General features: G+C 38.3%; 1 protein-coding gene across 1 annotated transcript in view; it reads left to right on the top strand.

The window, feature by feature from the left end:
- The window catches only part of SLC30A5 (solute carrier family 30 member 5), a 40266-nt gene that overhangs the window by 17475 nt on the left and 9904 nt on the right, over positions 1–12887 (top strand). Inside the window, exons 6-13 of the mRNA XM_023207900.3 lie at positions 2567–2654; positions 3962–4038; positions 4758–4928; positions 5758–6046; positions 6228–6436; positions 7396–7553; positions 8679–8808; positions 11898–12099. Coding sequence (XP_023063668.1) covers positions 2567–2654; positions 3962–4038; positions 4758–4928; positions 5758–6046; positions 6228–6436; positions 7396–7553; positions 8679–8808; positions 11898–12099 — 1324 coding nt within the window. The remainder of the gene's footprint in view (positions 1–2566; positions 2655–3961; positions 4039–4757; positions 4929–5757; positions 6047–6227; positions 6437–7395; positions 7554–8678; positions 8809–11897; positions 12100–12887) is intronic.

The following is a 12887-nucleotide window of genomic DNA, read 5'->3' as shown; positions in this document are numbered from 1 at the left end:
CGGATTGAAGAGCTTTGTGAGTTTACAAAATAGACATTTGTAAAAACATAGAATAAAATATGTAGATAGAGAAAATTCTGAGCATAAAAGCAGTGGAAAAAATCACAAAGGGAAAACTGACTATATTTGGCTTCGTAATGATTATAAACTTAATGTATAACAGAAATCAGTATGTAAACAAAAAACTAACAACAACAAAAATTGCCACAAATAAGTTTTACATTTCTTTCAAAGTATAAATCACCCATTTCAGTTTTAAAAATGTTTAAGATCCTTGGCAGGAAATCAGCAAAAAACTGGGAATGACAACTCACAAAAGAAATAAAAATGACTTGAAAATATTAAAAAAAAAAGTTTTCCTCCTTAAGTAACTAGAAATGAGAGTGTTCTCATTAGTGTGAGAAATGGATCAGGGCATCAGTCCAGGACTTGATGATTGTTTTTTCTTTTTCTTTTTTTTTTTTTTTTTTTTGAGATGGAGTCTCACTGGATTCCCCAGGCTGGAGTGCAGTGGCACCATCTTGGCTCACTGCAACCTCCACCTCCCAGGTTCAAGCAATTCTTCTGCCTCAGCCTCCCTAGTAGCTGAGATTACAGACACATGCCACTACACCCAGCTAATTTTTGTATTTTTACTAGAGACAAGGTTTCACTATGTTGGCCAGGCTGGTCTTGAACTCCTGACCTTGTGATCTGCCCGCCTTGGCCTCCCAAAGTTCTGGGATTACAGGTGTGAACCACCACGCCCGGCCTTTTTTTTTGAGACAGAGTTTCAATCTGTCACCCAGGCTGGAGTACAGTGGCACGATCTCGGCTCACTGCAACCTCTACTGCCCAGGTTCAAGCAATTCTCCTGCCTCAGCCTCCTGAGTAGCTGGAATTATAGGTACCTGCCACCGCACCTGGCTAATTTTTGTACTTTTAGTAGAGACGGGGTTTCACCATATTGGTCAGGCTGGTCTTGATCTCCTGACCTCGTGATCCACCCGCCTCAGCCTCCCTAAGTGCTGGGATTACAGGCATGAGCCACCGTGCCCGGCCTTTTTTTTCTTAATTATGAGACTGAAGCATTACAGAATTCTCAGTTGCCTTCTTTGTTAACAAAATATTAAGTTATGTTCTCTGTATTTGATTGTTGTTGATGTTGCCATATCCTAACTCAGTGAAAACTTAAGAAATTTAAAATTACATGGTTTTTCTTATGTGTAGCATACTGAATTTTGTTGTAATACCACACTAACAGAGAATTTATCCATTATAGTGGTAATCATATAATGAATAGAAGAGTATCCTCACTTTGCATTGTAAACTTTAATAGAAGTATTGTATTATACTTCCATTGTAGGTATATATAATACACTTATGTATCCATATATAATAGGTATTCTACAAGTATATGTATCATACAAGACGTGTTATACCTGTAAATTTGTAAATGTAGAATGTATAGTAATGCTATTTAGCCAGGCACAGTGGCTCATGCCTGTAATCCCAGGACTTTGGGAGACCAGGGCGGGCGGATCATGAGGCCAAGAGATCGAGACCAGCCTGACCAACATGGTGAAACCCTGTCTGTACTAAAAATGCAAAAATTAGCCAAGCATGGTGATATGCACCTGTAATCCCACCTACTCAGGAGGCTAAGGCAGGAGAATCACTTGAACCCGGGAGACGGAGGTTGCAGTGAGTTGAGATCGTGCCACTGCACTCCAGCCTGGGCAACAGAATGAGACTCTTCTCAAAAAAAAAAAAAAAAAAGGAATGTATAGTAATGCTATTTAGATTGCTCTTGAAGCTACCCTTCTGAAATATTTACATAAACTAAGCTAATAATTTTCTTTTATGAAAACCTTTTTCCTCAACCTGGACAGCATGGCTAGACCTGGTCTCTACAAATAAAAAATTAACCAGGCATGGTAGCACATGCCTGTGGTCCCAGCTGTTTATTAGGCTGAGGCAAAAGGATCACTGGAGCCCAGGAATTGTAGGCTGCAATGAGCTGTATTCATGCCACTGTACTCCAGCTTGGGCGACGCAAGACCTGTCTGGAAAAAAATAAAAACTTTTCCCTGGAATGAGAACATAAATTTTAAGTTTATCAGCTTTTTAAATACTTTATACTTTACTAGATCTTAGAAATGACTTTGCTGGTTTTACCGTGCCCTCTGGATTATTTTTCTGTAGAGGAGTAGTATCTAGAATATTCTTTATTCCTTGCATATTGTAGAGTAAAACAAGTTCCTACTAGTTATTCTTTAGCTACTTGGGCTTTTCAACCAAAAGTAAAGTAGCATTTAGGAAGGTTGATTCTGTAAACAGTAACAATTTGTGCACAGTAATATGTCTAGCCATGTTAGCAAAGAGATAATCAGCGTTATCATTAGTTTATGTCTCTTTGATGTCTTACTGCTAATACTGTAAGCTTATCTAAGAGCTTTAATGTCAGATGTTTTTTCAGTTTTTTAATGCATTTTTGTAAATGCTTACTTGAGAAAATGTTTTTCTACGGTCTTAAAAATCAACCCTTGAAAAAAGTCATCCTTGATGTTATTTTCTTTATTTTCAGACAAGAGGAGCTGCTTTTTTCATTATTGCTGTGATCTGTTTATTGCTTTTTGACAATGATGATCTCATGGCTAAAATGGCTGAACACCGTATCCTTTTGGAATAGATCAGAGTTGTTTAAAGTCTTGCAGAAAACTAGAAGGCTGGAACAATGGAAAAAGAAAGGATGAGTGAATTAAACTGATCAATGATGAATGAAACTTTCATAGATTAATGTAGATATTCTAAATCAGTATTCAAATAATGAACAAACTCATTATAAGTTAAATATTTTATAGCGTCTCTGTTATTCTAAATCAGTATTCAAATAATGAACAAACTCATTATAAGTTAAATATTTTATAGCGTCTCTGTTATTCTAAATCAGTATTCAAATAATGAACAAACTCATTATAAGTTAAATATTTTATAGCGTCTCTGTATCACCTACAGTACCCTAAATTTTCAGAAAGGTAGGGACATTGAAAGAATATTTTGGAATGTCCTGGTGCTGGGGGAGAAAAAAGGTGATTTGCCACTCAATATAATGTTTGCTCCCTTGTAATTTAGCAATTTAAATGCTCATAAATGAAAACCCTTTGGTGTCTTCTTGCCTGAAAGAAAAAGTTCAAATTCCCTTACCTAGTATTCATTGTCTTGCTCTAAATTATTATCTCTAGCTCAGCCCCAACTCTTCTCTTGTAGAAACCCAACTCTCTAGTCAAATATGTCTACTCATTTTACTCTACAGACATGTCTTTTTTCTGTTTTCTATTCATACATCCTTACCCACTCCATCCAGCAGAACTCCAAGCACCAGTTTTTATTCTTCTATTACTGATACTTACTGCCGTAAAACTTATTAGTAAACTAATAATAATTTTCTTTGTTACAATGAGGGAGAAGAGTATGACTTTAGAAAAGCTCCAGGTTGCTTGTGATACAACCTCTATTCCCCACCCTCTTTGCTTGCCACTTACTCTGCTAAGATTTATGTGGTCAGTGACTTAGAAAACAGATTTAGGACTCATTTTACAAGTCAGTTTTAAAGGGCAACCTTAATTCTACTAGACAGGAGTGGTCCAGGGAGATTCCTTGCTCTTGTACCTTTGTTGTACTTAAAGTATGTATGCAATATGTCTTTTAGAGGGTAACTACTAAAATCTGGCAAGTTTATCTTAAGCACTATTATAATTGTTTTGGAGACAACAAAATAAATATAAATGAGGTCCTGGAATTAAATGTTAGATTGTTTTGTTTTGTTTTTAAGTGAAACACATTATTGAAAGTAATTAGGTTTGGGGCCCCCAGATCAGTCTATATGCAATCCAAAATAGTGTAACTAAAATTTCAGGAGAACTTCAGGTGTCAAAGAATGACTTTTTGGAATTTTTTTCCTTTACTTCAACTCACTTAGCTGAAGGACATCATGATAGTGCTCTAACTCATATGCTTTACACAGCCATTGCCTTCTTAGGTGTGGCAGATCACAAGGTATGATTTATTTGTTCCTAACAGGGTCAAAAGATTCTGAAAAGTTGTAGCAACTATAACTTTAAAGGTACATTTAATATAAATTATCAGCTGGGCCCAGTGGCTTATGCCTGAAATCCCAGCACTTTGGGAGGCTGAGGCAGGTGGATCACCTGAGGTCAGGAGTTCAAGACCAGCCTGACCAACATAGAAAACCCGTCTCTACTAAAAATATAAAATTAGCCAGATGTGGTGGCACATGCTTATAATCCCAGCTCCTCAGGAGGCTGAGGCAGGAGAATCACTTGAACCCGGGAGGCCAAGATTGCAGTGAGCCAACGTTGCGCCATTGCACTTCAGCCTGGGCAACAAAAGTGAAACTCTGTCTCAATAAAAAAAAATTACCATTCATTTATAACATTGCCTGCCATTTAAGTAGTTAAGTAACTCAGTATATGGGAAAAATATACTAGTTTCATTTCTTTAAATATTATGTTAGCCTGGTGTGGTGGTGTGTGCCAGTAGTCCCAGCTACTTGGGAGGCTGAGACAGGAGGATCTCTTTGATCACAGGAGTTTGAGGCTGCAGTGAGCTGTGATCATGCCACTATACTTCAGCCTGGGTGACATAGCAAGACCCCGTCTCTGGGGAAAAAATACAAAACAAAACATCATGTATTTAAGGATTGACTATTGAACTGTATGTGTTTCTAATGAGACTTATCTAATTTTTACTTACAGGGTGGAGTATTATTGCTAGTACTGGCTTTGTGTTGTAAAGTTGGTTTTCATACAGCTTCCAGAAAGCTCTCTATCGACGTTGGTGGAGCTAAACGTCTTCAGGCTTTATCTCATCTTGTTTCTGTGCTTCTCTTGTGCCCATGGGTCATTGTTCTTTCTGTGACAACTGAGGTAAGATAAGAGCAAGAATTTATTGCTATTAAATTGCTAGTAAGCCGGGCGCGGTGGCTCAAGCCTGTAATCCCAGCACTTTGGGAGGCTGAGACGGGCGGATCACGAGGTCAGGAGATCGAGACCATCCTGGCTAACATGGTGAAACCCCGTCTCTACTAAAAAAAATACAAAAAACTAGCCAGGCGAGGTGGTGGGTGCCTGTAGTCCCAGCTACTTGGGAGGCTGAGGCAGGAGAATGGCGTAAACCCGGGAGGTGGAACTTGCAGTGAGCTGAGATCCGGCCACTGCACTCCAGCCTGGGCGACAGAGCGAGACTCTGTCTCAAAATAAATAAATAAATTGCTAGTAAAATGAATTGCTATTAAATTTTTAGTTCACTATATTCAATAAATTGTATTTTAATTTGAGGTTGAAAGTGGCTTAAATTGTCTTTGCTTTTTCTTTGTAGTTTTTTTTTTTTTTAATTTGGAGTTAATTTTATTGTTTGTAGAAAATACAAATCAAAGGCTATTACATTTATATAACCCTCACATTCCTATGGCCCAAAAGAATCATTTGAAGAAGCAGCAATTAACCATGTGTTAGGCTTAAGGATTGTGTGTCGCCTAGTGTTTATCGAATGATTACATAATAGTGCTTTTGTTTTTTAAAACTTTGGAGAATACTGAGAAAATGTACCAATATCTTACAGCTTTTATATGTTGGCATATTATGAATCATATTGAATCATGCGGTTATTTATATATTAAAAGATTAACAGAAACATCTTGTAAGATGTGAACTTTATACATGTATAGTCTTGACAATTATTTTTTTTAATTTCTAGAGTAAAGTCGAGTCTTGGTTTTCTCTCATTATGCCTTTTGCAACGGTTATCTTTTTTGTCATGATCCTGGATTTCTATGTGGATTCCATTTGTTCAGTCAAAATGGAAGTTTCCAAATGTGCTCGTTATGGATCCTTTCCCATTTTTATTAGTGCTCTCCTTTTTGGAAATTTTTGGACACATCCAATAACAGACCAGCTTCGGGCTATGAACAAAGCAGCACACCAGGAGAGCACTGAACACGTCCTGTCTGGAGGAGTGGTAGTGAGTGCTATATTCTTCATTTTGTGTAAGCATTTTCCCCCTTGTTTTTATTTTAACAAATTTCTATTTACGGATTTTGATGGTCAAATCATTTACTTAATTTGGGAAATTTTTCAGTGCTTGCGTTTAGTGCTGACAGTTACTGTGTTGGTTTTGGTAGCTTAAACTTCTAAAATTTAAACAATATTCTTTTTTTCTCTTTGTAGCTGCCAATATCTTATCATCTCCCTCTAAGAGAGGACAAAAAGGTACCCTTATTGGATATTCTCCTGAAGGAACACCTCTTTATAACTTCATGGGTGACGCTTTTCAGCATAGCTCTCAATCAATCCCTAGGTTTATTAAGGAATCACTAAAACAAATTCTTGAGGAGAGTGACTCTAGGCAGATCTTTTACTTCTTGTGCTTGAATCTGGTAAGATTTTTAAATGTTAATTGGCATATCCTAAGAGCATAATATTTTAATTTTGATAGTTCTTGTATAAGTTTAGTACTTCCCAAATTTCTGATAATAAGATGGGCTAAAATTTAAATTTCTTCTAAGTATAATAGCAAGATTACGAGATCATATTCAGACTACTTAGGCAATTCTTAAGTCGTGTGCCACTATGCCCAGCCATTTAAGCAAACAATTTGTGAGGCATTTCAGAAGCATTGATTTGGTATGTTCCTTCAAATCAGTAAATATAGTAGCATTTAAAGAATTCTAATAACTTACAGGATCTCACTATTAGCAATCAGTGTTACAAATCACCTATTGCTAACATTTTATAACCTAGTTTATTATTTTTATAGACATATAAACAAAACCATTTTTAAATAGTTTGTAAAATGGATTTATCTAAGTTTTTTACAATTTAGTAGTTTGTAAAATGGATTTATCTTAGTTTTTTTACAATTCGTGTGAAATAGGGTTTCTAATATAAGTGGTAGTTAAATAACTAAACAATTATAGGCCGGGCGCGGTGGCTCAAGCCTGTAATCCCAGCACTTTGGGAGGCCGAGACGGGCGGATCACGAGGTGAGGAGATCAAGACCCTCCTGGCTAACACGGTGAAACCCCGTCTCTACTAAAAATACAAAAAAAATTAGCCGGGCGAGATGGTGGGCGCCTGTGGTCCCAGCCACTCGGGAGGCTGAGGCAGGAGAATGGCGTGAACCCAGGAGGCAGAGGTTGCGGTGAGCTGAGATCCGGCCACTGCACTCTAGCCTGGGCGACAGAGCAAGACTCCGTCTCAAAAAAAAAAAAAAAAAAAAAAAACAATTATAGCAGATCTTCAAGTAAATTTGGATAATTAAGGGTTAAAATCCTCCTAACTGAAACATAGTTCCCAACATACTCCTCCCTTTTGTGTGTGTGTGTGATATTTTTAGCTTTTTACCTTTGTGGAATTATTCTACGGCGTGTTGACGAACAGTCTGGGCCTGATCTCAGATGGATTTCACATGCTCTTTGACTGCTCTGCTTTGGTCATGGGACTTTTTGCTGCCCTGATGAGTAGGTGGAAAGCCACTCGGATTTTCTCCTATGGGTAGGTACATTGACTGTTGAAGTGGTATATCTTAAGTGCAAAGTCCATGTTAAGGAACAGAATTATATTACTTATATTACTTTTAGTACAAATAATTTCCAAATCTTCATTTTTAAAAAATGTAAAATAAATAAGGGGATATTAATTGGGCATTTAATACTGAATGGAATTCAGTATTAAATTATTCAGAATGGATAAATTATTCAGAATGGATAAATACTGAATGGAATTAAGCTCAAAGATTATGCTCCCTTGGCTGAGCATGGTGGCTCATGCCTGTAATCCTAGCACTTTGGGAGGCCAAGACAGGCAGATCACCTGAGGTCAGGAGTTCGAGACCAGCCTGGCCAACATGGTGAAACCTCGTCTGTACTAAAAATACAAAAATTAGCCGGGTATGGTGGCACGCACCTGTAGCCCCAGCTACTCGGGAGGCTGAGGCAGGAGAATCTCTTGAACCCAGAAGGCAGAGGTTGCAGTGAGCCAAGATCGCACCACTGCACTCCAGCTTGGGCAACTGAGACTATGTCTCAAAAAAAAAAAAGAGAGAGGGCCGGGTGCAGTGACTAATGCCTGTAATCCCAGCACTTTGGGAGGCCAAGGCAGGCGGATCACGAGGTCAGGAGATGAGACCATCCTGGCTAACATGGTGAAACCCCGTCTCTTTGTACTAGAAATACAAAAAAATTAGCCAGGCATGGTGCTGGGTACCTGTAGTCCCAGCTACTTGGGAGGCTGAAGCAGGAGAATAGTGTGAACCCGGGAGGCAGAGCTTGCAGCGAGCCAAGATTGTGCCACTGCACTCCAGCCTGGGCGACAGAGTGAGACTCCGTCTCAAAAAAAAAAAAAAAGAGAGACCATAAAGAAGGACTTTGATGAATATGTAAAATTTTAACAAACAAATATATATATATATAGATATAGATATAGATATATATGTCTATATATATCTAGCTATACGAAGGACCTTCCAGGCATTAATATGATATTTAAAATATTGCTAACTTTCTAATATTATTAATTATTTAGTAGTATGAAAATTTGGACTTGTTTCCTCATTTATAAAGTTTGTACTTTAAAAATATTTGCCATTTTTCTTTTCTGAAAAATGTTCTATGTTTTTAGGTACGGCCGAATAGAAATTCTGTCTGGATTTATTAATGGACTTTTTCTAATAGTAATAGCGTTCTTTGTGTTTATGGAGTCAGTGGCTAGATTGATTGATCCTCCAGAATTAGACACTCACATGTTAACAGTAAGTCTTTTTATTTTCCTATTTGAATTTCTAGTCATACTTACATAGTTTTTTCTATCCTAAAGTAGTTATTACTCTAAGAAGATTTTATTTTATTTTTTATTTATATCAATATGACTTCCTATCTTGCTGTTCACATTTATACTACTTCCTCTTAGAAATTCTCTCTTTTTTTTTTTTTTTTGAGGCAGAGTCTCTGTTTTCCAGGCTGGAGTGCAGTGGCACGATCTCAGCTCACTGCAACCTCCACCTCCCAGGCTCAAGGGATTCTCATGCCTCAGCCTCCCGAGTAGTTGGGATTACAGGCATGTGCCACCACACCCAGCTAATTTTCGTATATTTTGTAGAGACAGGGTTTCACCATGTTGACCAGGCTGGTCACGAACTACTGACCTCAAGCCCTCCCGCCTTGGCATCCCAAAGTGCTGGGATTACAGGCATGAGCCACTGTGCCTGGCCAGCTGTAGCAACTTTTAATGTTCTCCCTCTACCACCAAAGCTTTACATGTGCTGTTTCTTGTAGTTGGCATGTCCTTTCCGTACTTCTGCCCTTCAGCCTCTGTCAAGATTTTGCTTATGTGTCTCCTCTAGTGAAATACTTTTTTTCTTTTTTTTTTTTTTTGAGACAGGGTCTTGCTCTGTCACCCAGGCTGGAGTGCAGTAACACAATCTCGGCTCACTGTAACCTCCGCCTCCCGGGTTCAAGCGATTCTCCTGTCTCATCCCCCTGAGTAGCTGGGACTATAGACGCCCACCACCACGCCCAGCTAATTTTTGTAAATACTTTCTTTTAATCCCCCTCTTATCTCCTCAAAGTTTGTTAGATTCCTTTTCTCAGTATTCTCATTGTGCATTCTTCTTTTAGCAACATTCAGTTGCAGTTGTTTAATTTGTCATTCTTCCACAATTAAGATATATAAGTATCTTCAGGACCTGAATTATGTATTATTAACTCGTAAGTTCTAGCACCTGGCTTGTCATAGGAACTCAGTTGTTAAATAACTAAAAGCAGCTCTGAGTCTTGCTGGTGGAAGCATACATGAGTAAAATGTTTCTAGAATAAGTTTGGAAAAATAGACTTTTTTGGATTTTTAAGAGCTTGTATCCTTTGACATTTAATATTTATCATACATAAACATTCACACAAACATATAGAAGTACATGATTCAGTCCGGGTGCGGTGACTCACGCCTGTAATCCCAGCACTTTGGGAGGCTGAGGTGGTTGGATCACCTGAGGTCAGGAGTTTGAGACCAGTCTGGTCCACATAGTGAAACCCCATCTCTACTGAAAATACAAAAATTAGCTGGACGTGGTGGCACACACCTGTAATCCCAGCTAGTTGGGAGGCTGAGGCAGGAGAATCACTTGAACCAGGTGGCAGAGGCTTCAGTGAGTCCAGGTTGTGCCACTGTACTCCAGCCTGGGTGACAGACTGTCAAAAAAAAAAAAAAGGTAGTACATGATTCATTGTACCCTTATTTATAATAGTGAAAAACTGGAAACAATTCACTGTCCACCAGTGAAAAAAGTAATTAAATAAAATTGTTATCTATATAATAGAATACTATGGAGCTACTGAAAAGAATGAGATATATCTGTATATACTGGCATGAAAATATTTACAAAATGTACTAGTGAAAAACAAACTGCAGGCCAGGCCAGGCCAGGCCTATAATCCCACCTGCTTGGGTGGCTGAGGCAAGAGAATCGCTTGAACCTGGGAGGCGGAGGTTTCAATAAGCTGGGATCGTGCCACTGCACTTCAGCCTGGGCGACAGAGCAAATCTCTGTCTCAAAATAAGAAAAAAATTGTAAAAGAGTATTATGATTACATTGTTGGTTTTAAAGGGTGTTATGTGTATGTATGTTAGTACATAGATGGAAAATATACCATTTTAAGCATGACTAACCCTTGGTGGTAGAATTACAGGAGACTTTCATCTTCTACATTTTTATTTTCCTGATAAAATACACAATGATGATGTATTTTTCAGTAGGGGAGAAGGAGTACTTATGAGATGATGGAGTCTCTGTAAGCAGTACTTGGTTTCATTCAAAGTCATTAACCATCTACAAGCTTATAAAGCCTAATGACATTTTAAAATCTGGAGTCAAATGGTCCCAATCACAGGAAGAAGTAAATAACCTCCCTACACATTTAACAAAGTAAATCTCTTACTACTTTTGAAAAGTAATTAAAAGTATTTGTCCTTCTCACTTTATATTTTCCTTTTATAAAACAAATGGATTGCTTTAAATTGTAGATGTAGGCAAATTAACACCCTGAGCTACTACTATTCAAGATCATTTTGTAAGAGCAGATAATCAAGGATAAGTAACTTTGTTTATCCTTTGGAGTGTTATTGTGGCACCATTAAATTAAAGTAATTTCATTCACTTTGTTAAGAAAAAAATGAGAGACCAGGCATAGTGGCTCATGCCTGTAATCCCATAATCCCAACACTTTTGGAGGCCAAGGCAGGAAGATTGCTTGAGCCCAGGAGTTTGAGGACAGCCTGGGCAACGTAGACCCTGTCTCTACCAAAGAAAAAAGTTTGTTTTTAGTTTAAATAAATGAGAGATTACTATTGTATGTTTGCTTTTTCATTATACTTGTTTTACTTTGGAAAATTTTACTGTGTTTAAGACATAATAAGACCATATTTGGAATCTGCTCATTAATAAATTATCATTATTTGCATATGAACTGTTCAAATTTACCTAGTAATATGAACAAGATTTCAGGTACAGTGTATGCTTGCCCTAGTAAGCAGTACTTAAAACAAAACTTGGCATCATTAATTTATACATAAACCATAAACCAAGTACATACCATTCTTAATTGAAATAAGTCCAAATTCCTCTACTTACCAATTTTGCTTGATATTTGAAAGTTAAAATGTTTCTTCTAAAATGTTCTAAAATTCATATTTTTAAAATTTGGACTTACTGAAACCTAGTAAAGTTTTACTGTGAATACTTTCAAAACTGTAAACAGAAAAACATATAGCTATATAATAACTTTTAAATAACAAGTTTATTTTTAAATTACTAATTTAAAGCGTTTTTTTTCTCCCTTTTACTAGCCAGTCTCAGTTGGAGGGCTGATAGTAAACCTTATTGGTATCTGTGCCTTTAGCCATGCCCATAGCCATGCCCATGGAGCTTCTCAAGGAAGCTGTCACTCATCTGATCACAACCATTCACATCATATGCATGGACACAGTGACCATGGGCATGGTCACAGCCACGGATCTGCAGGCGGAGGCATGAATGCTAACATGAGGGGTGAGTCCTTGCAAAATATTATCCTACTTTTCGACTGTGTTCTAAATTGACCCTCTGTGTTTATTTGTATTAAGTTTTGGGCTTCTGGTATGATATGATTTTTAAAAAGCAATCTGTGAGTAAAAGAAAGGTGGCCGGGCGCGGTGGCTCAAGCCTGTAATCCCAGCACTTTGGGAGGCCGAGACGGGTGGATCACGAGGTCAGGAGATCGAGACCATCCTGGCTAACACGGTGAAACCCCGTCTCTACTAAAAAAAATACAAAAAAACTAGCCGGGCGAGGTGGCGGGCGCCTGTAGTCCCAGCTACTCGGGAGGCTGAGGCAGGAGAATGGCATAAACCCGGGAGGCAGAGCTTGCAGTGAGCTGAGATCCGGCCACTGCACTCCAGTCCGGGCGACAGAGCGAGACTCCGCCTCAAAAAAAAAAAAAAAAAAAAAAAAGAAAGGTCTGAAGCTATCACTATAGAAAATACTCTTACCTGAATACACATAAAATTAAATATTTTTCAGCCTTTAAAAAGAGGGACATTCTGGTTGGGGGCGCGGTGGTTCACGCCTGTTAATCCCAGCAATTTGGGAAGCTGAGGCGGGAATACCACCTGAGGACAGGAGTTTGAGACCAGCCTGGCCAATATGGTGAAACCCTATCTCTACTAAAAATTCAAAAATTAGCCGGGCATGGTGGTGGGTGCCTGTAATCCCAGCTACTCAGGAGGCCGAGGCCGGAGAATCCCTTGAACCCAGGAGGCAGAGGTTGCAGTGAGCCAAGATTGCACTACTGCACTCCA

Source organism: Piliocolobus tephrosceles, chromosome 4 (assembly GCF_002776525.5).
Source record: "Piliocolobus tephrosceles isolate RC106 chromosome 4, ASM277652v3, whole genome shotgun sequence".
Classification (NCBI taxonomy): domain Eukaryota; kingdom Metazoa; phylum Chordata; class Mammalia; order Primates; family Cercopithecidae; genus Piliocolobus; species Piliocolobus tephrosceles.
This window is presented reverse-complemented; position numbering and strand designations above follow the sequence as displayed.